This window comes from Stegodyphus dumicola, chromosome 11, assembly GCF_044657685.1.
Source record: "Stegodyphus dumicola isolate Sdum_Otavi_A_Nest chromosome 11, ASM4465768v1".
Classification (NCBI taxonomy): domain Eukaryota; kingdom Metazoa; phylum Arthropoda; class Arachnida; order Araneae; family Eresidae; genus Stegodyphus; species Stegodyphus dumicola.
In genome coordinates, this window is record NC_140778.1 from 93,247,301 (window position 1) to 93,273,895 (window position 26,595).

General features: G+C 31.0%; 1 protein-coding gene across 1 annotated transcript in view; it reads right to left on the minus strand.

Annotated features, from left to right (window-relative positions):
* Positions 1-260: 260 nt before the first annotated feature.
* The window catches only part of LOC118204704 (CAAX prenyl protease 1 homolog), a 40,850-nt gene continuing 14,515 nt past the window's right edge, over positions 261-26,595 (minus strand). Inside the window, exons 6-10 of the mRNA XM_035377002.2 lie at positions 16,782-16,923; positions 15,993-16,138; positions 7,866-7,973; positions 2,179-2,322; positions 261-546 (exon numbers count right to left, since the gene is read on the minus strand). Of these exons, the coding sequence (XP_035232893.1) occupies positions 328-546; positions 2,179-2,322; positions 7,866-7,973; positions 15,993-16,138; positions 16,782-16,923 (759 nt within the window). The 3' untranslated portion in view covers positions 261-327. The remainder of the gene's footprint in view (positions 547-2,178; positions 2,323-7,865; positions 7,974-15,992; positions 16,139-16,781; positions 16,924-26,595) is intronic.

Here is a 26,595-nt window from a genome sequence, read left to right on the forward strand (position 1 = left end):
CAAATACTAGAGTGAATTTTAAATAATGCATTTATTCTACTGTGGTTTATGCGCTGTCGGCGAAGTAGATTTAATTCAACCCAATAAGTTTAAATGAAATGCAAGGAAAAATGCGTATAATTTAATATTCCGTACAAGGAAGTCATGTGGTGTACACATCAGATTTTTTTATGCAGTGTACATACAGTACCTACAGAATGGGTTCCTCCCCTTCCCAGAGTATGCTTTCCTTTAAATATTTAATAAAATGAAATGTGACATAAAAAAAGAACATTTTATTTATACATTAAGCAGACACACAAATTAGGAATAGTACAAATGTTGACATCAATCAATTTTTCCGAGTGCACGAATCCTCTGCAGCAGTGGTGGGTGGGAATGATGCCATGCAGAAAATAACCAGTCATGCACAGGAAAACCCAAGTTATCACGGTTTAGCTTCACCAAAGCACTGCGCAAGTCAGCTGCTTTGTTAAGTAATTTAGCAAAGGCATCTGCTTGGAATTCAAATCGACGAGAAAGAACAGTCATTAAGAAAGATAGCACCTAAAAAATATGAAATTGTATATAGTGATATTTCTTATACATTTACATTTCATTTACAAAAATAATTTAATTCACGTAACCATATTAATTGGTTCAATGTAAATCTTTAAAAATCTACCAAAATACATTTTTAAAAATAAGGATTTTGTACACAAGTACATAATGTATGACATTAAACACAACTTGAATTACAGTAATCCTACAAATATTCATAAAAATTCTGAATTTGATACATTTTTTGTGATTTTTTTATAATTTTTATACATTTTAATTTGCAGTAGTTAAACCAAAGCTTCTAAAGTGTTTATTGCATTTAAATCACTCATTTTACTACACAATTACAAATCTAAACAATAAAATGCAGGATTCCCACAGGACTTCAACTCTTAATTTCCCCACCTTTCCATAAATACTGAACTCAAAGAAAATATGAGTAACTGAATAATTTTTTGCATTTACTACAAAATATGATGATGATGTAACTATAAATAATTTACTCTGCTTTACTCACTGCTGTTAAAAAAGTACAGAAAACTTGCAACTAAATGATTAAAAAAATAAATTGGGTTTCTAAACTGAAATAAATATCGGATCTATGAAAACTACCCATCCCACAAAAATAAATTTGTAACAATATACAATCGATAATAATAAATATTTTGTTTGTGTACTTCAAAATAAAATTAATGAGCTAAGAATTACATTTGATGGTCAAAAAAAGTTAGTTAATATAGTTATAATAAACTTACGATCACAATTATATAACGTATAACTTATAATCACATAATGGAGGAGAAATATAGTTGGACAAAATCGAATCAGGTTTTCGTTTATTTCGATTGCAGCAAAGATCTGAAAGGTTATCTCTGCCTATGGAGACGGGGTGCCTTCGTGAAGCACCTTCTAAGGGAAACTGGAATACTAGCTCAAACTACCAGTGTTCAGCAGTTTTTCTCCACTCGGGTGCTGCTGGGTTCAAATCCTGAACAGATATGAGGTAAGGAAAAGAAAAAAAAAACTTTCTTGGAGAGGTTAAGGAATATTACAACTCTTTATTTGCTTTCTTTCCTTTTTTTTTTTTTTTTTTTTTTTTTCAAATGTGTAAAATCCTAAAGTTTATTTTCACTGACATTCTTAAATCATTTATCATTTTCCTTATTTTGCCCATGAATTAAAGAACTTACTTTTCAGTAAAAGGTAAGTATCTGACAACCATCCAGCATAAGGCCAGTTGAAGGGTAAACATTTTACGTTTCTCACGATTGCAAGATGTAATAAACATGTTTAAATAATAAAACCAGAGTAAAATAATACAATTTAACAGACCAAAACTTTTAGAAAGACTTAGTCAGCCTTAGTGAATTTTTCTAGAAACTCTTCACTCAAAAAATTTAAATGTATAAATTTAGCAAATTTTAAAATGAAACTCAATATTCATTTTATATTTAATTACCACTATTAATTTCTTTAGACATCAGATATTCAGTTTGTTATGAGGACAAACAAATCTCTAACTGATTAAAAGGGATCAGCATGACATTTTTTTTAAGATTTAAAAATAACAAGTATATAAAATAATACTTAAGCAATTAAATAAAATTTTAGAATGAGTAATTTAACTAAAATACTCACCTCATTATATGGTGAAAACACGTACTGGAAAATGACCAGGAGACCAACGATGACAGGTTGCTCATTGAAAAAACCAAAGGCAGCATACAGGGACTGATTTTTGTATAGCAATGCAAATACAGCAAAACAGAGGAAAAAGTTTACCTAAGAAGGACAAAACCAATATTAAAATAATATCAGGATATTAACATCATAAAATGATTAACTTATCATTCAAATCTAAAGAGAAAATTTTGAAAATACCTTTTTGTTTCAAAGCTAAAAACAATAAAATTAGGCATTACAAGTTTGTGGAGTTTTTAACAAATCCAATATGAAATGGACACCCAGATTACATGCTGTACAGCATAGGAAGAAGTGAGCAGGCCATGAGAACTTCACTAGTGGTTTAACAGGTATTTTCAACCATGGTAAAAGCAACACTGTTTGGCATTCTGCCAAAATACTTAGAATCGTCCATAAGAGGCACAAATTTCTTGTATTCGATCAATTAGACCTAATTCCTCAATTTCACAAACTTTTTGTAGGAAGTTACACTAGGTCTTGAGATTTCTAGTTGTGTCCAGATAATTAGTCCAGAAAGGATCTCCAATGCAAAGCAACTATTCATATAAGACAACAACTCTCTCTTGAATATTTGTTACGGGTAAGTTTTTTGTTAGCAGTTGATAAATGATTTTTTCCCCATTAATGTGGGAATTTTACATTAATAATTCATTGCTTAATTTTAAAAATAAGAGGAATAAAATAATTTAAATCTACTTTTTAGAGGAAATATTCCTTTTGCAGTTAAAAATGGAAGAGAGACCAAGTTTCCACCCCATTTGAGCAGGACTGACATACTGCATAAAGCCACAGTTTAAAGCAAATAAAACATAGATAATAAGAAGTCATATTTATGAAAAATTATCAAATCTTTTTAAATAACAAGCACAAAATACGGATCTTGGCATTGTTGAATTAATCCTACTATTCCAAAAACGTTCAACTCTAAAGATTATATCAAGGTTGCCACTCAAACAGGAGAATGAAATTCCCCGACTTTTCCAGGTGTGTTTTAAGAAATTTCCAGTCTATCCGCATAATGCACGTTGGCTGTGTTAAGACGTAAATTAATTATGGAACCACTTAAAAACACAAAAATTTGCCATTTACGTATGACTTATATAATACACAAAGCATAACTATTATAATTATAATAGGTGTTTTCTCCACTGAAGATTGAGATTAGAATCTGCCTAATCTGGATTTATTTATTTATTTATTTATTTATTTTTTCAGTTAAACAAAAGAAAAATCTATTAAATGATATTTTTAAATAAATTCAGGTATTTTATATTTATTTTGCAAGTACATAAGCAAAAAATATGTGCATTAAATTTCACGATGATATGTCATACTGCTGAAATTAGTTCCAGGATTATGCCAGAGAAAATTTCCTGAAATTTGAAAGTATTATTTACTAATAATAAATAAATTTAGAGGAAAGAAGCAACATTAAATGATACGAATAACATTAAAATAAAGATAATTATTTAAAAATTGAATTAGAATAATCAACTATATTTTGTCAAATATAGCTATATTAAATGATTAACCTAGGTGACTGATTACTATTTTTTTATTTTTTATTTTATTTATTTATTTATTTATTTTTATTATTTTTTATTTTATTTTACTGCCAAAAGACAAATAAGCCATTTGTGAAAAAAAAAGGGTTAAAAAGAGTTTACAGTAAAATTCTAGTATTCTGTTACATCCTCGGCACTATTTTGAAAAGTGTCGCCAACACCAAAATGACCCGTTTACTGCTCACAGGGTTCATAGCCACATTTTAGTTAAAAAAAATAAGCACCTATAAGCACTTTTCAAGCACATTTTAAGAAAAAAAATAAGCACCTGTCTAGTTACATTATACACAACTGCATAACCTTAAAAGAAAAATTAGACCTGCAATTTAAAATATGAGCAATGCAATATTTATTAAGAGAACGAGCATTCCCTCAACCATGGAAAACAATTAACTATTTTTTTTATTTTATTTTAAATGACAGTTCAATTTACAGAATTAGTTTACAATGAAAGAAAAAAAAAAAAAAAAAAAACTATGCAGATCTAAACTATATAACAAGATTTAATGATGAAATTTCAGGTCAAAATATAGAAAATAAATAATAATAATAAGCCATATTAATTGCATTCGCTTGGCACCTAATAATAAATACAATTTATTTTTCCACTCATATTAATATTTAAATAATTTAACTTGAATCAAAATTCTGAAGATTTTCTAAATTTTCATTGCATAAAAGTTCTCCCTAAACATATATTCCAAGCAAAGTAATTTAAGTAAAAATGAGGAACATTTCTGAAATCAGGAGACGGGAAATTGCTTCATGCAGTCATCCTTTAACAGTAAAAGCTTAACTAACCCGCATACTCGGAAATTGCCGAATATTCCATATGGTCGAGCGTAACTGGAAAAAGAGGAAGGGGGGGATAGATTGTAGCCGTTCCTTAGATTTCTCGGCTAAATAAATGATTTTGACATTTCGATAAGTGCATCATACAAAAATAGACCAACGAAATTGAGAAATATTCTGCTTAGAAAGAACAGTAAAACTCTTTTAAGTGTTCATAAATAAATCTCAGATGAACATCAAAATTAATTATTTCTGCAAGATACCGCAAACGTTATTGTGCAATATGTGCCGCGTAATTCTTCCATACGTGATATTACGCAATCGGAATCAACAGCTGCCGGTATTCGGAGAATAAAGAACTAAATAAAGGAAAAGAGACTTACTAATCTGGGGTGCTTTTGATTCTAATTTTGAACATACCGTTAAATTTCCGGAATAGAATCATTCTTCGCCTATTCAATCCAGATTGAACAGTGACAAAAAAAAAAAAAAAGTCTGGTGCTTCAATATTAGAGATTTTGCGGAGAAAGGGGAGAACCTTCCAACCTCCGTACTGTATAATATATTGGCCAAAATAAATAAATAAATAAATAAGAAAAGAAATTATTGCGACTATTCGATTACTTTCCTTTTATTTAAGCCATTCCGAATATTATTCCTTAGAAAGCTAATCTATGTAAAAATAAAACCATTTTTGGAAGTTTATCTACACTTCAGCAGCTACTGCAACGATATTATTATAAATATTCATACATATGCTCATAATATAAGCACAACGCTCATAATAAACAGGAATATGAACTGACCATGCGGAACGAGAATGTAAATTATTAAAATCTTGATAGAAATTCAAACGTGTGTAGCATTTGGGTGACATGAAAACTGAATGTACCGGAATTTTCTATGGTTTTCGCAATTCTTTGACCAATAGAACGACGTGCACCTGTTTGTATTCTCGCGCGCACCATACGTTATGTTGATGCAGAGAAAGGGGGAAAAGCTATTTCCGGGAGTATGATTCACCATCTGATGTTCCATATAAAGAAGAAAAGTTGTTTATTTAGTTTTGGCTTTGGTACGGGGGGGGGATGCACGTTTAAAAAAAAGCACTAAAAACAAAAAAAAAAGAGGTTGTTTAAAGAAAAAGTAAGCACCTATAAGGGCCTTTATATTTTATTTTCAAATATAAGGACTTGTAAGCACTTGTAAGGACTGCTACGAACCCTGGCTCATTATAAATGTCACCAAATCCCATATGTGCCATATGGAGGTTAGAATAGAATACATGAAGGCTATTCTAACCTCCACAGTACCGTATACTAGGATTAAACCGATTTTGTTTTATCGGAGAATACATATTTTCTTTAGTTCAACATGCACTGCACATGTGAGTCTTTCATAACTCGTCATGAAACAATACATAACTCGTCAAGCGATACATAACTCGTCTAGAAAGTTGTGGCTTCCAACGTCACAGAAAAACATTCTTTTTTTAAGGATCGCCGTACGAAATTCCCGGACTTTTCCAGATTTTGACTAAAATATTTAAATTCCCTGTATTTTTTGGTAAATTTTCGAATTCCCTGACTTTTTCTGGTTTACCAGGTAGCATGGCAACTCTATATAGCGTAGTAAATTATATATAATGCATAATTGATATAGCAGGAAAGCATGAAATGAATACACAAATTATAAACTTATTGTAACTAAATGTCATTTTTGTAGAAAACAGTACTGCATTAGGACATTATCACTTATACAGTACAAAGTCTTTAATCCGGACGTCCATAATCCGGAATGATCTATAATCTGGACCTCAAAACTACAAACTTTCTGTGCATGTGCATAATACCTTTACGGATGTGTGTTTAATGTACAACAGACAGTATAAGCTAGGCTGAAATACTGTATTATCTATTTCAGTTAATGTTGCAGATTGTGTTGTTCCTTAATCTTCTAATTGGATCCGGCTTATTATTTTTTGCAGACTGTTAGAGCAGTTTTATAAAAAGTAAGCTTAACTTTCGGTTATGTCAAAAAGAGTTTCCGATTCTGGAGCTGCCAAAGGATCTACAAAGCAAAAGCATGTTTTGATGTCCATCAAATAAAAAAGGGAATTGCTGCAAAAAATTTATAAAGGCATGAAGAAAATGACAGAGAGGTTAGTGAAAACGAAAAAATTTCAATTGACAAGTTAGTCGGTATTCCCGGCACAGCAATTACAGGACTTGAACAGAGGAACTTTGTAACTGAACAAAAAATTATGTCTGTTTATAGAATTAAAGAGAAAGTATTAGCACATAAAACGAAGCAACTTAAAACAACTTACATTGTAAGAAACGTTTAATAAAGTAAACAAATAAATATTAAGCTCTTTTTTTTGGGGGGGGTAAATTTTGACACCCTTTAGATCATAATTGCTCTTTTTTCATAAATTACGGTTTCATATTTTTTATTTTATAATTTCTGCATGATATCTTACCAGATTTAAATCGATGATCTATAATCCGGAATCGCAGAAGTTCCGACAAGTCCAGATTAAAGACTTTGTACTATTATATTTCACAGTAGTTCAAGCAAACTAGTTTGTCTGAGCAGTCCACAGGACTCATACGTGATGTCTGTGCATGATCCTCTGTAACTGATGAGGTGCATTGTTGTCTTCTGTCTCAGAATCTAACATTTGTATGGTATGCACCACAATATCTCTATCTACTTCCAGTTCACTCAGAGGGTCCCAGCTGTAATCAAACAGGGACACTCTTTCCTAATAATTCTAATATTTCAGCATCAGTTAATTTTTTATTTACTTTCCTTTTCTTGGGCTGTGTCTTGCCACACTTGTACCATCTACCAGTTTTAAAAATGCACATAAAAAAATTCAAACACAAAATCTGAAAACTTTGCACGTTAAAAGAAAAAAAAAAAAATCATAATAACTCTTCACTAATGTGCCTAAACAAGCCCTTCGTTCAAATTTTTATGTCGCACTAAAAATAAAGGATACATTTCATGATAACGAACCAACATCCCATAGAATTGCCAGCATAGAAAGTGACACCATTCTGGCACTTCAGCACGTATGGCAGTCAGTACGTTAAACTAGAGATCAATTCTAAAGATTTTTTATATGCAAGCATCAGATATATTAAGAGTTTCAGATCACTCTCAGTTTGTGAGCCTTATAAATTCAGTTAAACGCCTTTTAATGAACAGAATATTTAATATTAAAAAGAACTGATCATTTTACATCCTAAATTTTACCTGTGCTATGATCAAATTCTTTAAAACATGATTAAGCTTCCAATGCCCAAGTTCATGTGCGAGAACAGCCACAACTTCATCATCATTGCATCCTGTCTTTTTACGAGCCTGAAAAGAAAAAGAAATTATTTACACATAATGTAGTACATTAAATATAGATAAAAACAGACAAGCTAATCATGCAGTATAATAGCTATTTCACAACTGATGCATGTACAGTTTCTGCATGTATCCATCCTACCTATTATTTCAGTTACACATCATATATGCTCCTCAAGAAACATGAGAGAAAAGCCAAGATCCACATAGAGATGAACAGATTTCTGATATGCAGTGCAAATGGAGAGATGACTCTCTCTCTTCCCTATATTGTGACAGGGATAACACCTGGATTGCTTACTCATATTGTGACAGGGATAACACCTGGATTGCTTACTCCATTGGACATCAACTTTGTCTACATTTCTCACCAAATCAAAGAAAGCAAAGTAGACCTTCTTTGATGATTATATTAATCAGGGACAGACATGCTGTATTTCTCATTACTATATAATATGTACCATAAAATACTAAGATTGAAGACAGCCAATTCAGAACAATAGGAACTACCTGTGGTATCTAACCCCGTAACAATCAGTACCTGGCATATGTTAGCACGTCCACACAACTGCTTCAGAACCTTCAGTAGACAACTTGGAAACACTTAGTCTATAGCCTAGACAATTATCTAGCAATTATAATCTTTTCACAAAATTTACAAAGTGAGATGGTGACAACAAAGAACTCCAGAAAATAATTGTGTTTTTCATGGACTGCAGCAGAAGTGGGATGAAGATATACAAAACCAGCCTACATGCAAGGATGTCTATGTAGAATAAAAACCCAATAGATGTACAGTGGATACTTGGACTGCTAACAACTATTTTCACAAATTATCTGAGGGAAAATCATTTGGGGCAATGAATGGCATCTTGAGTTACAAACACTCAAGTTACAATAAACGATTTTCAGAGGTGTTTCAAAGTACTTTTAATGGAAATTTTAAATTCGGGAGGAGGGGCTTATGAAATTCACACTCCGTGACTCTCATGTCAATTTCTTACAGTATCATAAATTTGGCTTGGAGGAAATTGTGGCTAGATGGTGTTACAAGCAGACTTTGAAGGCTTTCACACCTTTTAATCCAAGATACTGTGTGTATATATTTCTTTAATTATGGCAAAGCACTTGAGGGCTATCTGCCTAAGGGAAGAGATGCCTTCATTGAGGACTTCTTAAGGGAAACTAGCTCATATACATGTTCCACATGAGGAAAATCACAAAAGGCCCATGCAGCCATCCCATTCACCAGGATTTGAACCCTGCACTGAAATAACAGAGTAGCGACTTTACCGTTCGGCCACTCAGATGAGTCATATTGTGCCCATTATTACCTGCTTTTTTGATGATAGGATCCTATAACTTAAAAAATTAGCCATTGACTACTGTTCTCTAGAAGGCAAATCCTAAATTTATCTCCCCCCCCCCAACTGCTGGGGAGGAAAGCAATAAAATTTAATTTAAATCCTAGTTCAAAAAACAAAAAATGGCTTTTCGAGAATCAATCAAAAGAAAGTATAGAGGTTAAGAGTATGTTATTCTGTCATTCATCTGTAAATGATGCTAACAGGCAGTTGCATAACCGACAAGCTAATATGCAAGTACCTAGCATTCTTAGCTCAATTATCAACACAAGCAGCAATTTCACATGATTTATCTTTGGAAATACTGAATGAATCAACTAAATTTCTTAAGGAAAATGACATCAAATAGACTTTTAACCTCTCTGCAATGATAAATTAAACTGCAGCATTAAAAATAAATAAATAAATAAAAATAAATAAATAAATAAATAAAAAATAAATAAAATTTGAAAGGTTTTAGATTTTAAATTACATCAAAAGAGGCTTTTTTTAGCATTTTGTCTGTTACTTTTATTTATTAAATATCACGCTCTTCACACTTAAACCATAAAATTCAGTTCAAGAGCACCATCGCAAAATAGTTTTAAATTGAGCCTATCTTTAGCATTTCTGATACGCAGTCTCATGCACTGGAGATATAAAAATTTTTTCGGTAGAACTTTGCCATGGCTCGCTTTGAAATCCTTGAGTTTGTTGATCAGATATTCGTTAAAGATTTACAAAATAGGAAATCGAGAATAAAACAAATTCCAAATTTGGGCTTCCACATGACCATATTTGCAGCAGGATTACATCATTCAAAATTCGATAGTTCTATATACCGTTGTTTTATCAGAATGCAAGAAATATACATACATTTATGCAGATTTTTCATTGTTTAATTTCTTGAAATATAATGCAGGACTCTAACATTTGGTGGCAACAGTTTGAAAAGCGAAACGGACATTTATAGTGATTCAACGCAAAATAGCAAAATGAAAACAATAGTCCTTCAAGGAAAAGGCCCATTTCGACTAATAATTTTAAAACTTTCTCAAGTGAAAAAAAAATTAAGAACTGAATACTATTAAAAAGGCAAAACTTACACGATAGAATACCTTTCGGCAAAGAATATAAAATCTTAACTTTGCATATGACGTATTAATATGGAAACATACTAACAGTATATTTATACACAAAGCCCACCAGAACCAGCAAAATAGTATAATAATGAAAAATTCAATAATTATGAAATGTTAATTTAAACAGAGCTACATGGTGTTTCTTCCAGGATTTGTACACATTTCTGCACACGGAAATTAAGTACTTTTAAGGAACATTAATGGAAAAAATTAAGGACCTATGAGCAAATGGAAACTGAATAATTCAATTAAAAATATTATCTATGCCTGAACTTCACTTTTGTAATAGCATCTTAAAAATAAAATAGATCCACAAGTAGGATGCATTATTATTAAACTTAACATAATTATTAATAAGTTTGAGAATGAAATAAAATTTATGAAATTTATCAAGCAGCCTTAAATATTTTATACTTATAATAATTGGACATATTTGTGACATAAGTGACATTTTATTTAGGCTTTACTAACAGTTAGCTTTATTTTTAAATTTTTTTTTAGTCTTATTTTGTTGCATACTTGCTCAGTAAATTAAAAAATAGTAAGTAGATTTTATGTCAAGCGGGACAGGTTAAAATGAGAACTAAAATCATAATCAGCATGAATCAAAACAAAAGACTCGTCCTGCTTGCCTAGAAAGAGACCTGCTGATCAGAACAAACCTGAAAGGACTGATATAAGCACGGTTGGCAAGTTTTGAAAGTTAGCTGGGCTCTTGTCTGACGAGTTAGTGTCGTAGCTTCGTGTAGAGTTCTAGGGGGTGTAACACAGTTAATATACTTTAAGGTTCTAATAATTCACTAAAGCACCAGAGGTGGTAAGTTGTTTTGCATTATTTTAAGTCTCACTAGATGCAAAGAATAAGTTTTACATGAATTTTTACGTTTTTTGTGTTTTATCTTGTGACCACGGTAAGGGTTAACCCACTTTAATATGCAGAGATAATTTTTAAGGGTAAGCAGTTATAGTTATTAAATTAGGTATTATATAACCTTAGCATACTTACCAACCTATGACACTCAAAAATCAGATTTTTTTAAGAAATGGGAAGAATTTTCACAATGTTAAAAAGACTTTTTAAATGACGAAAATATAGTTTTTAATAATGAATTAACTTTAAATAGTAACTAATTCTTAAATGCAAGCAACACAAAAATACCTTACACATAAAAAACATTTTTATTATTTGCATCGTTTAAGAAAACAAAAAAACACTTTAATCAGTTTTCGTACAAATGTTATAAATAGTGGCAGATTTTGCTTTCTTTAAGAAAGAAACTTCATAATTTTGTTCACAGCAATTGCCACATAGGCCTGCTTTTGATAATACAAGTTTTTCTAATGTGTCATCACATTAGAAATCACATGAACATCACATTTCTAATGTGTCATCATATTAAATCTAAATTTAGTCCTCGGTTTCGCAACACTGAAAATCCTCTCACACTCTGCATTACTATGGGGAACTGTCAAGATGGCCAACATAATTCTAGACAGTTCACTATATTTTAAAATTCCATCAGCATCTTTCAGTTTTCTAATTAAACTCCACTGGGTGTCAATCCTAGCTGATTTTATAACTTCATCCAAGTTTTCTAATTGTAAACTGCTGTTATGCAGCTGTTGGAACTGTTTCAATTTTTCCTTCCTTTTAGAATTCCTTTCAAGATAATAATAAATATCAACAATGTGTTCACCCACATTTATTGGTAAAGAAGCTGCCCCTCTTTCAGCTGTGGCATAGTGGCAGGTTGTGCTCAAGTAAAAAGGCAGAGAACAGACATTCTGCATTAATAACTTTTTGGTCCTTTGTTTCCAAAGAAAAATTCAATTTTTCATTTTTTTCAAAACAACTCATGTTGTCCTTGTGTTTTTGTGTATGCACATGTTTGAGAACATCTGCCCTTCCACCATGTGAAATCGAAAAATCGCAACCACAGGCGGTACAAATCGCAAATTTTTTTTTCCTTGAGGAAATAATGGAATGAAAGCCAACTGTGTACGATTTTTGAAACGTACATGAGTATTTCGCTTTCTCGCAGACATAGCAAAAGATGATAATTTCTAAAAATATTTCCCGAAGGCACGTGTACTCGCACAACTCAGGACAAAATGACCAAATTAACAAAAGAAAATCCAAATAACAGCTTGCTTTTCCTCATTGGCTAATATATGCCAGATGACGCGCAGCAAAAGTTATCTAATTCACAAGGTTTTATTTTAGATATAATCTAGAAAAAATTCAATTGCTTTTCAGATGTCCAAAATCACTTCTTTTTTTTTTTTTTTTTTTTTTTTTTTTTTTTTTGTATAACAAAGCATTAAGCCAAGTTTCATAAAAATCGTGAGAAATTTTAAGAATAAGAAAAAGTCGGGAGAAATATATTGTAAATCAGGTTGGCGGGAGAGCGGTCGAAAATCAGAAGAGTTGGCAACTCTGCCTTAGTCATTATGGATTTACATGGGCACTATCAAATGTTATTTATTTTTTAACAATATTTATTAAAAAAAGCCCTATTAAAATCCTAATCTAATAAAATTTCACAATTTAAAATCTATGTAATTTATGACATTGATTCTTACGACGATATTAGGATAATTACACATTAAAAGCTACAAACCATTTATGTTTTGTAGTGACAACACTCAACAAAATATTTTTGCATCTTTTTAATTTGAAGCCTTCCGAGACATTTTGGCTAATTTATATAGATTTCCTTCTCTTTAAGCATCTTTTCTAGCAATTAGAAATTTGTCTCAGTATGCAAAAAAAAAAGTTTTTACTAGTTTCTGAGTCAATGAGTTTTTACTAGTTTCTGAGTCTAACAAAGTCAATTACAGCTCGTGGTGATGTAATTAAACAAGAGTTAAATTCGAACTAAAAATATGGACTAGTGGTCAATTTAATTTCACTTTATAGTAAAGGCTAAAATTGTAAGCAACTGGAAAATTTACATAGTAATAACTGTACATATCTTTGAAAAACATTTTCTTTCTCTTTATGTATTCAGTTTCTTTCTTCCACGTTTCCTTTTTATTTTAGAATTTTTGGATTTAATTAAAGATTTCTGTTATTCTAAAAAAACTAAATGAATTTAGAATGTATAAAAAAGGCTGCTAATTTTATTTTTCTAATAATATGAAAATTCAGAAGAAATATGAAATATATATGGTAAGGTCCGGTTACGGAGCTGGTGCGGCATAATTTTTAGAATTTAGTGACACACCGAGCAACAAAATCTAGAAATGGCAAGACTTTTAGAATTTAGAACAGGCATTGGAAGTAGAATTTAGAAAGGCGCCAAGCAGCAGAATTTAGGATCCACAGAGATTTCATCAGGTGGGAAAATGCCTAGTGATGCCCTCTGTATGATGCATTCAGACATAGTAGATATCTTTCAAATTGTCAGTTTTCAGTTTCTTTATTAATAAAAAACTTCTTTTATAAATGCCTTCCCATATGATACGATTAGAAGCATTTTTTTACATTTTCCATGCTTGTGTCTAGTGAAAAGTAGAGAAAATATAGGGAAGATAAAAAATGTTAAGAAAAAGATTCTAGTGTCAAAACATTCAACTATTATGTTTTCATTGTTCTTCCAGACATTCTTCCAAAAAGTAAAACTACATGTTAATACCATGGAGACATTTTTCATTTTGTCACATTTTTCTAGAATCATGGGTCTATAAATCTTGCCTTCAAATCTTTCTAAACTTTCCACACTGCAATGTCTAAAATTCTAAAGAAAAATTACTCCTACCAATTCTGTAACAGCAAAAAGCCAGAAATATTTGGGGGAAAAAAAAATCGGAGGCCAAAAAATGTAAAATTAATTTTATAGAGAAAATTGGTGTGAATCTGAATATTCTGAGACAATTAAATGGTAAAACTCTTACCATGAAAAAATTAAAAAGACATTTTTAATTAATTACATAGCTATTTTGCTATTGCTACGAAATGTTTCGTAAATTGGGCTGTTATAGCATTATGCCTTCCTTACTTTTCAGATTCAAAATGTTGTATAAGTGGCCAAAATGGAATTTATAATATGACAGTGAAAAACAAAAATACTTTACTTTAATGTTATTTCTTAAATATAATTACATTGCCATTATTTTAATTAAATTTATCAATATTACAATGTTCTAAAAAAAGAATCGTAAAAAAATTCCCAGATCTCTGAATTAAAAATTTCCTATAGAAACTGATCTTAAAATCACCAAAATGTTGATAAATCATCAAATTTAGAACCGTTTAATAAAAGAAAACAAAAGAATTTATATCCCCAAAAGCAAAAAGTTGTTTAAGAGCTCTTCATTAGAAAAAATGAAATAATTTTGAAATGTTTATGTTTGACTTATTGCTCATAAACTCAATTCCACCATTTATATTAGAAATAGGAACAAATTATAACCCATGAATGCATTTACCCATTCAAAAAATAACCATATTTGTCAGCGAATCGCCAAAAATATTCCTCCAAAATGCTAATTCACACTCAAAATGACAGTCGTAAAAACAAAGAGAAATTTCAGATGATTAAAATTACGGACCTCCTGCCTAATTTTTCTGAAATTAAGGACTTTTAAGGACGAAAAATTGATTCCAAGAAGCTTAAGGACTTTTAAGGACCGAACCCTGTTCTTCACTTAATTACAGCAAAGCACTTGAGGGCTATCTGCCTAGGCAGAGGAATCCTTTCCGAAGCACATTCTAAGGCAGAAGTTCTCAACCAGAGGGTAAATTCCACAGTTTCAGGAGAGGATATGGCCAGCCTTTTATTTAACTGTTAAGGATTTATCTTCAATTTTCAAGTATAAAAAAATCATTTTATTCAAATTTTGGCATTTATCAACGTTTTCTATACTTTCTCTTGTTTAATTTATAAAACATGTTAAAAAATAATCTAAATTTAAACAAACTTTTTGGGGGGGGAAGGGGAGGGAAAATGATCTGATAGCAATGATGAAAAGGATGCATAGAAATGATGAAAAGGATGCATAGAGCAAAAAAGGTAGAGAACCACTGCTCAGAGGGCAACTAGCACATATTCAGGTTACGTACAAGGAAGACCAGATAACTGCTGATGAAATCAGACCATTTACATGGGTTTGAACTTGGGTCTATGTGATGATATTTAGTAATCTTATCTACTCAGCCACTGGTGGCCAAATAGCAATTTAGAAAAATTTATAACTTCTTACTAGTGTTTAATATATTTTTTTCCATTTTTAGCAGTGCTTAGTTAACAATATAAAAAATATCTCTATTTTACTGCAACCACCAGAACTATACCCACAACTATGAAATAACAAACAATATTTGCTAGACAGAAATAATATTTCCCTAACAAGTATAATATTCAAAGATTTTTGGTAAAGAATTATGAAATTTTCTAAAATACAAGTATTCAGTGTAAATGAATTACTGTACACATTTCGTTATAAATCAGTTACAAGACAGATATTGATTACAGAATATATGAATGCACTGTGGTCAAAAACAGCAAAGTACAAGTTTCCTTCGCTTAAAGTACAATTACCTGTTCCTCTTCCTCCTTGTTTTCCTCTTTCTTCTCCTCTTTGTTTGCAGGAGTATAATCCTCTAATAGAGTGTCAAACAATACGATTCTCTTGTTTTTGTAAAATCCATAAAAGTAGGCATTACTGTGAGTAGACCTTTTAGAACCTTTCAATAAGAACAAAAAAATGCAATTTAAATAAAATAATGCAACTTCACGTTAAATACATCCAGAAAGTTTTTATCACATACTTCCTAAATGTAAAACTTCATGAATGATACATTGCTAAAAGCTAAGTAACTATACAAATAAGAACACACTACAATTTCGTCAAATATATATATATATATATTAAAAAAGAAAAAAAGAAAAAGAAAGAAAGAAAAGAAAGAAAGAAAGGTATGCGGGAAAAATCGAATACTGGAAATTTTTTTAATTCAGATGAAAGTTCTGAAAACCTGTTTTTAATTTCATCCATTAAAGACACGTGTACATTAAATATACCTAAAATATGTTGTTTTTGTGTAGCCAGAAACAAGAGCCTTTTTTTATTTTAAATAAGAAAACTGTCCATTGTGTATTTCAGAAAATTGGCACAAAAAAATTTAGAGAAAGATTTAGATTATGCATTTTTTAAATTATAAAATTTATAATAACTTAAAAAAAAATTCGGTTACACTGAAATCAGGAAGTACAAAATTTTACCTTCCACCAATTCATTAATTTGATGAAAAAGCGACTAGATATATAATATGCAAACTGATTTCATGAAAATTATAGTTAAATATCAGAAAACTTTTACTGCTTTACCTTCTACAACATATAATTTCTTCAAAGGAAAGTCAATGCTTTCAGCTAACTTTTCAATTCGAGTTCGCAATGCACCTTCAGGAAGTGGTGTAAATTTATCAAAAAGAGGAGCTATGTAATCAGCATATACAGTCATGATAAGCTAAAACAAAACAAGTTGACAAACATATATTAATTATTAAACACATTTAAATATAAACTTAAAATCAGATATGGTAATTCAGATTAAAATCAATAAACTGGAGAACTCCACTTTTTGGTGAATTTAAAAAAAAAAAATTTTCCAAAATCGCATTAAAATTTGAATCACATACTCGAAATAAATTTTTAAAAATCAGATTTGTCGTGATACACCATACCAATGTTGATTTAAAAAAAAAAAAGAAAGAAAAAGAAAGAAAGAAAGAAAAGAAAAAAGGTAAGAAAGAAAAAAATTCTAAAAAAGTTCAGATTAAGTCACCCAAAAGGGGTTGCTTTAAGGTTTAATATAATGTATATTCCGGCGTATAACGGGTACTTTTAATACACAGCATAAGATCAAAATTTATGGGTGCGCTTTATATGTTGGATATAAAAATTATAGATTTAAATTATAGATAAAAATTATAGATTAAAGATGAGCATAAAAAAAAATTATATTTTTACATGTGTCTAAAATTATGTTTGTTTAAAAGAAATGACATTCCTTATGAATTTAAAAAAACTTCTTTATCTAATAACATGAAAAGTTCCAGATTCATTATCCGTTAAATCTTCAGGCACATACATCATCGAATTCTCTTTCATCTTCAGCATCAATCTTTTCTTGATCCATAAATAAATAATCCTTTTTTGTTTAGACTGTTAGATATCCTACATTTTTAATGACTTTTGAATTATAATTAAATTCATTATAATTAATTTCAGGTTTAATTTTATTCCATGCTTTTATTATCCACTCACACATTGTTTATAGACTGGCATGATGAACTTGACCTCCTTTCCTTCCTTCCCTTCAACGTCATGCCTTCAAATGACTATAAGAAAGAAAAAAATATCTAACAGCTAATTTCACAAATTCATTTGGGTTGGAAGTGCATTCTCCCCTCGAATAACATCTCCCTTTTCTCAAAACCCTAAAATAACATTCCTGTTACTTCCTGTGCACACCCTCTCTGCAGAATTACTTGCTCCCTCAGGCATTATCCACATGCGTATTATTCACCCTTATCACTTTCTCAATTCAGTCTACCACTGTTCAAAAGCCTGAGAAAAATCTTTGAATGAACCACTTCAAAAGATAACAGCATCGCACATGTATCTTTCAGGTTTCTTTGTAAAGGAAAGGCTGCATGTTATACAGTGAACATACCTAAAAACTAAAAAACATAGTCTGAAATTATAAGTGCACGTTATATTCTGGAATATACAGTACTTTATCAATAGAGATGGCCCAGGTGTATTACATTAACAAGGGAATGTTACACTGTATATTTAAAGAAAAATGAAGAAACATATATAATGTAATTAAAAAAATATTTATTGTTTTTAATTAGATATGCCATGAATTAAATGCATTTTTATTTCAAACAATCAGATTAAAAAGTGAAAAAAATCTTCTCAAGAACTGCATCTATTGCTCCTAAAATAGCTTAGTTTATTAATCAATAACACATAAATTAAACTTGAAAGATTAAAAATATTTTGCCAAATGGCAGCAAATTGAAATAAAAAATGAAACAGCGTTATTTACAATGAAAGACATTTAAAGTGAATCGATGCAAAATTGTGCTTTGAGACTAATATGTCTCTCAAGCTAAAAAAAAAATGTAAAAAAAAATTTAAACAAAATATATATTGCATTACGATCTATGATAAGAAGGTCAGAACATATGAGATCAGAGGAAAAAAGGTAAAAGACATGAAGATACGTTTTTCAGATGGTGTCAATTCCAAGGTTGCCCTTAAATGCATATTTTTTTTAGCTAGTGTCACGATGGATGGATTACCTGCAGCCAGGCAGAAATAAAATAAAGAATACAAAAATATATACTCTTGTAACAGCTTTAAATAATATTAAAATCTTGTAGTTTAAATAATTTAAATAGATGAACATTAAGGTATTTGTGAATGGCAATATTTGAAACCAGACTCGAGTGCCTCGTGCGACTCTCGCATGAAGAATGTAATTTATTTTTAAACGATAGAATATGTTTTCTCTTTTTTGTTTGTATGTCGCCATTTTGAGTGCTAAATAAAGTTTTTTTCTGTGTTCCATCATTGGAGTTGCTTCATATCGCCAGAGAAGCATTACAGTCATAATTATTTTGGAGGCACCGACCAAGATCGAATAATTATGCGTATTTTTATTTTATTAGTTCATCACTGAACATAATATTAGTGATACCAGATTATTACTTCCTGTTCATATAGAATTGCTTTATTTTATTAGTTCATCACTGAACGCAATATTAGCGATACCAGATTATTATTTCAATTTAATATTAAATTGTCTTATTTTATTACCGTATTTGATATTATATTTAATATTCATTTTAGTTGTGCAGACGGTAGATATTTATATTGCTCTATGTTATTATTCTTATTTTAATCACAATTAATGTGGTAGAGAGAATGAACTTCATATAATTTAAATATTTCATTTTTGAGCTATTTTGAGGAAATATAAGGAACACAGTGTTCGTTAATTTTAAACGTAGAAACAATGTCTTACTTAGGAAGAGCTCGTAAGGAAGATTTGCAAAATCTCGCAGCTGAACTGGGAGTTCATGTGACTGCAGATTTGAAAATAGTTGATTTAAAATAGAAAATTGTTGAAAGTAGAGATTATGATGAAGTCTTCGTCAAAGGAGTTTTAGACACAATAATAGAAGAACGGAAAGAGAGGGAGGAAAGAGAAGAACGGAAAGAGAGGGAGGAAAGAGAAGAACGTAGGAGACAGGAAGAAGCAGAAGAGCGGAGAAGGAACGAACAGTATGAATTAGAGAGATTAAGACTTGAAGCAGAGACAAAGTCTCAAAATACCGGACAGATCCGGCCGAAAAAGGAGCTGCGTCACCTTATGCAGAAATTCGATGACAAGAAAGGAGATATCAGTCTATATTTGCTATTGTTTGAAAGGCAAGCAAAATGGGCTAAAATTGATAAAGAAGAATTTGTATCTCATTTACTAGGACTACTTCCTTACGAAGTAACCCAGTTAATAGCTAGAGAACCCTCCGATAAAGCTAAAGACTATGAACACGTGAAAAATTTATTGTTAAGACGGTTTAAACTAAGCGCGGAAAAGTTTAGGCAGAAATTTATGAAACATCAAAAAGTACCGAATCCAAATGGGTGGATTTCAATTATGAAATAGAAAATTATTGCAAAGAATGGGTGACTGGTCTAGGAGTTAAGACTTTTGATCAGTTGCTAGATTTGATGGTGCTTGACCAACTTAAACGTCGAGTTCCTCCTGAAATTCGAGATCATTTTCTTGATGAATGGGTAGAGATGATTTCATCGAAAAAATTAGCTGAAAAACTTGATGCCTACGAAAACGTTTGCGGAAACTTTCAAAAGAGGCCTGTAGTGGATCGGCAGAAAGAAAGATACAATGCACTAACTCAAGGTAAATTGAGTTTAGATAATAAAAATAAAACTGAAAAAAAATTGTCATCAGGATTTAATACGCAAAGCTTGTTTCATAGACCTAGAAGTCCACGTTCAGATTATAAATATGAAAAACGAAAGACGCCACAATGCTAACAGTGTGGGTCCTATCAACATTTAAGGCCCCAATGTCCAAAACTTAAGAATAGGACTGAATCTCCTGCTAATCTTAACAGAATTAGTGCAAAACCAGAGGATAAATTTCTATTACCTTATACTAGTATGGGTTACATAAATGGTCATAAAATTCCTATATTAAGGGATTCAGGTGCTAGTATTGATATAGTTTGTCGCAAATACATCACGCCGGAAATGCTGACAGGTGAAAATGTGTGGGTGCAACAGCCATTAGATTTGAATCCAACCTGTTTACCATTGGCTGAGATCGAACTAAATTGCGATCTTGGGCGAGTAATAACTAAGGCTGCCATTATTAGAAATGAACTCGACAAAAAGGAGGTATTTATTAGGCAATTGAACTTTTGCACTGTTGAATAAACAAAGAAAGGAACCTGATAGTCATCCTTATCAGGTTAATGCCGTCTCTACTAGATCTCAAAGGAAAAGAAAAATAGCTGAAGAGAAGATCTTGGAACCGATGAAGGAAGAAAATAAAGTATCCAGAGATGTCTTTGAAGAAGTAAAATCACCGGAATTAAACGTGGAAGATGTTCACGAAAAACTGGAAAACGATAAAGAAATTAATATTGGGAATCATTTTGCAATGCAGCGTTATCATCATCTTTTGGCTTTTGATTTAATATCAAAGCCGCTACTAATAGACGAAGAAAACAATTGTCGAAAGCAAATGACAAATGAATATTATCCGAAAGGCACAGATGAACTGAGGAAAGGCTTTGCTGTGAATTATAGCCGAGGAACTGGTCCACCATGGAAGAGATCTAGGCGCCGTCAAGGAAAAAAGGAAGACTAATTTGATCATTTTGCATCTTTTTCTACTTAAATGTGGTATAAAAATATTTGTTTAAAACTTAAAAATTTTGGCCTGAAATTTGGAAACTTATAAGAGAAATTATCTTTTCTCTTTAAGCAATTGAGCAAGCCGAGCTTATTAAACTGTCAAATTTTACAGAACTTTTCCCTTCGGTAAAAGTCTCTCCATTGGGGGAGAGGTTGTAACAGCTTTAAATAATATTAAAATCTTGTAGTTTAAATAATTTAAATAGATTAACATTAAGGTATTTGTGAATGGCAATATTTGAAACCAGACTCGAGTGCCTCGTGTGACTCTCGCACGAAGAATGTAATTTATTTTTAAATGATAGAATATGTTTTCTCTTTTTTGTTTGTATGTCGCCATTTTGAGTGCTAAATAAAGTTTTTTTCTGTGTTCCATCATTGGAGTTGCTTCATATCGCCAGAGAAGCATTACACTCTTAGCGTATCTTAATAAACTATCAGAATTTGTATACCATTTTCAAAATAAAGATACACCTAACTCATCAACTTTAAAAGATTTTTAAAAATGAAAGAGAATAAATGACAAGAATTTTGACTGATGTTAGAAGTTAAATCCGACAAGGTTTCCAATGCCCAGTTTTTAATTGTTACGGATAGTATTATTTAAGAAAAACGTTAAATTCAGGAAAGATAAATCTTATTTTATAAAATTCAACATAAAGTCTTTATTATTTGCACTTTTTGTTATTATTTATATAGAACCCATAGTTTAAAGTGTTTTAAAATTTTAAACAGAAAATAACATGTGTGCAGAATTAAAGAATAATGTTCTTACACATTAAAAAACACCCATAATTAGATTACGAGTTACTAAATGCATTTTAATTATTTCAATAAGAAAGTGCTTGGATTAACATTTTGTAAGGTACAAGTAACCTTTCCAGAACGCATGTGATATTTTTAATTGAAAAATTATACATATTTATGAATAAGCTAAAACTTACTACATACTGCAACAAATATGAAATGATTCTTTCTGCTAAATACTATACTAGATACAAAAATACAACAGTAAACAGATCCTGATTTATGCATAATTATTTGTCTAGTATTTATAGTTCAACTTGTAGCAGCCTTAATAAAAATCTTGAAACAGAAAATTCTTCCCAGAATATGTCTACATAAAATCGACATAAAAATTTAGCTTTTATCTTTACACGTAGTTTCGAATAACTACATGCAGAGAATGCACTACAGTCAAAAGTCGTTAATTCGGACCTCAAAGCTACAAACTTTCTGCGCATGCATTGCGTTGACGCATGTGCGTAAGACCTTTACGGCTGCGTATATGCGTGTGCGCATGCCAAAATACATTTACGCATGCGCGTTTAATGTATAACGGACAGTATAAGCTAAGCTAAAATTATTTAATTCAGTTAATGTTGCAGATTGCGTTGTTCCTTAATCTTCGAATTGGATCCGGCTTATTATTTTTTGCAGACTGTTAGAGCAATTTTATAAAAGTAAGCTCGAACTTTCGATTTTGTCATATAGAATTTCCGATACATATTTTACTAATATGTAAAGGATCTACAAAGCAAAAGTGTGTTTTGAAGTCCCTTAAACAAAAAGTGGAATTGCTGCAAAAAAGGGATAAAGGCATATCCTTTGTTTATCTAACCATTCCGAAATCTGTTTATCAAATTCACGCTGCTCTGCGGCGAGGGGACACCGGGGCGCGCAATGAATTGGAAGTTGATCTGTCAGCACTATCCTTATCTTCAGGGCAGATGTTTTTATTTTATTTGGCTTATAATTCTTTACTAAATGTAGTATTTCATCTCGATGTACTCAGCCTTTGTATGATTTAAATCAAATTCCTCATCATTATAATTCGCTTCCGATAGCGAAGAAAGTAAACAAATAAATATTAACCTTTTTTTTTTGTAAATTTTGATACCCTTTAGATCATAATTGTTCTTTATTTCATAGATTACAGTTTCATATTTTTAATTTTATAATTTCTGCATGCCATCTTACCAGATTTAAACTGATGATCTATAATCCGGAATCGCCGAAGTCCCGACGAGTCCGGATTAACGACTTTTGACTGTATTTAATAATCATCACTTTTTATGCTTTAAGTTACTGGCAAACAAGGAATACTAAAACAATCATGGTATTTCCATGGTTTAAACTTAACAGCAAAAAAGATAAAGTAATTCCTATCCACAGTATTTCAGCTGCTATAGAATTCAAATGGTTAACTCCTTATAAATAGTTTTATTATTTCAAATTTTTAAAGTTTTTACATGGTTACTTATCCTAGACTATGCCAAAATTCTAAAATTCACTTCTAACAATCCTTTTTATTACCGTATATTCTGGGGTATAATGTGCCCTTTTAATACAAAAAATGAGATTGAAATTTACAGATGCGTGCTATATGTCAGATATAAAAATGATAAGATTTAAAAGAAAAGTTGAAAATGTAAAAATTTTATTTCTACGTGCACCTAGATGCTGTTACTGGCAATTTTCTAGGACTCAGTTCGCAACCCTCTCTTCTAAGATAGATCATTTCATTACTCCTTTCAACAAATCATGTTCATTTTGTAGCATATTAATTATTTTGGTATCATTTTTCTTCCACCTCACGTATGGAACCAATACCAAACATCTTTGCTACAACTCGACTTCCCTTTTCTTTTGCAAACTGAATTACTTTGCATTTGAAACCACCACTTTGTTTATTTCATTTGGCAGGAGCCGTATTTCTAAAAGATCAACTGTATTTCAGCTAAAACAAATGTGATTTACTAAAGCCTTCAATGTTTACTTCAAAATCACGGTTTCAAACGACTACAGAAAGAGAAAATATCCGACTCCTAATTCTGCTAATTCATTCGTGTTAGAAGTACATTTGTATCCAAAATTATTTGCCACTTTTCTCGAAACCCTAGAATAATATTCTTGTGAACATCTGCATTAAGTATAACATACCCTCTTTGCAGAATTATTTACTCCCTTAAGCATTTCCCCCGCATACATATTGTTCCTCTTATTGCTTGTCAATTCAGTATACCACTGTTCAAAAATCTGAGAAAAATCTTTGAATGAATGTCTTCAAGGGATAACAACATCAAAATGTAGCTTTCAATTTTCTACATAAAGAAAAGCTGCTCATTATACAGTGAATATACTTAAAATTGCAGGTGTGTATCATATGTCGGACTATACAGTACATATTATTTTTCACTTCTTGAAGCAATTAACAATCTCAAAATAGACTGAATATAAAAGTTATAACCATTATAATCCACATATTTCTTTAATTATTTTCAGTCACACACAAATACAATATTAAAGTTTGCAAGTACACTATACACAATAAAGTAAATGCAAGCATTTTTCTGTACAGTGTTCTTTAACAAAATCAATTTCTTCACAAAACTTGGATGTCATCAACTTGCAAATGCACTAGCAAATATATTTATCCTTATCAAGCGTTCAACATTATTAAAAATTATATAATTTAACATCAGCTGCTCAGAACTATTTGCTTTAGCAGCATTACCCAAATCTGTCCTAACAAACTCAAATTTTTCAATCTGCAGCCATCAATTTTATTCTCAATCAAAAAAAAAAAAAAAAAAAAAAAAAAAGATGTGTGTGTGTGTGTGTTTCCCTACAACACATTTATATGCACTTGGTCTGCATTTATACTATTCAAACTACAAATTCCTTAAAGATCAAAAATTTAAAGTTATCACTTATATTACTTCTATCTGCAAAAATTGTACAATCATGAAGAAATCCCGAGAATGCACTGAAATTTAGAGGAAATGAAAGCCGAGTATGCTTTGCAATAAATGCACTACCTGCAATGCATGCACGAGATGAGCAGCTCCTTCTGAATTTTTATGTTAGTTGTATAAATAGAGGATTTTAGTAGAATGATAAAAATGGTGTTTCACTCTTTGCCAGTGGTACACTTTCTGTGACAAGTGGCTAAGAATCATTGCTGATCAAAATAAGATATTTTTGCTGATTGAACAAAGGTGAATCATTGGCCTGCAACAAAGAGGATATTCCCATTGTAAAATCATAGCTTGTAAGGGGCATAATGCATTCTTAGTGGGGTACAGGGGGGGGACAAATAATGGGCTGAAAAGAAATGAACAAGTTGCAAACCTGACTGTGGACATCAAAATGCTGCAAGAATTACAGTAAAGGCCTTTGCAGTTTCATCTCGACAGCTTGGCACAACATTGGAGCAATACTATAAGTTAGGCATCATACACAGGGTGAATGTCATCTTCCAGAGTACATTACCAGCTTCATGCTGGATTTCCACCAATGAATGCATAATGATATGGAGTGAGAAATTCATCCATTGAGAATTCAAGCTATTCTCATTAGCTATCATTACACCAAGGAGGTTGCAGAGTCCAAAGTTATGGCTTTCATTCAAAGCATTCTTGGAAGTATGAATAGAATAATAATGTCCATCTACATGTTGCTACCTCAGCATATCTGATACTGTTTCCTTGGCCTGCTGATTCACCAGGCATGCCATGTATTGAAAATGTCTGGGATTTCGTGGAATGCCAACTTTCTTATGACACTCATGTTGCAGCCATTATTGATCAACTCTGAACTTGGGTGGAAGTTATATGGAATGTTATTCCTTAGGTACACACATCTAGAATCTATTTCATTCAATACCAAGAAAAATATGAGCCCTTTATAAAAATTCTTGGTATTTAATATTCTAGTATTACTCTAAAATAAATCATTCCTTTGTATCACTGCAAGATTGTATGCGGAACAAATTTTATTCAATTCCGATTATTCCTTTATGATGCTACAATTCTCACAAATGGAAGTGTATAAAAACTTTAACTGCATTACAAGGAAATGCAATACAATACATATCACATAAATGCTGAAAATGATTTAAAATGTCAAAAATATTTTCTCAAAATAAATTAAAAATATAATTACTTAGCGACCTTATACTAAAGTTTCTTAAATAAAAAAATAATAAAAAAAAAGAGTATTTTTTGTCTGATATCTTGCAACTTAATTTTTTAAGCCTAAATCTATGATTCATGCTAAAAAAGGTACACTTATTTCAATTTAAAAAAATTTTTTTGCATACTTGCATATTATCCAATCAGCCGTGAAATTGTCACCAAACAACACAATTTAGTACAAATAATAGGTAAGTGTGATG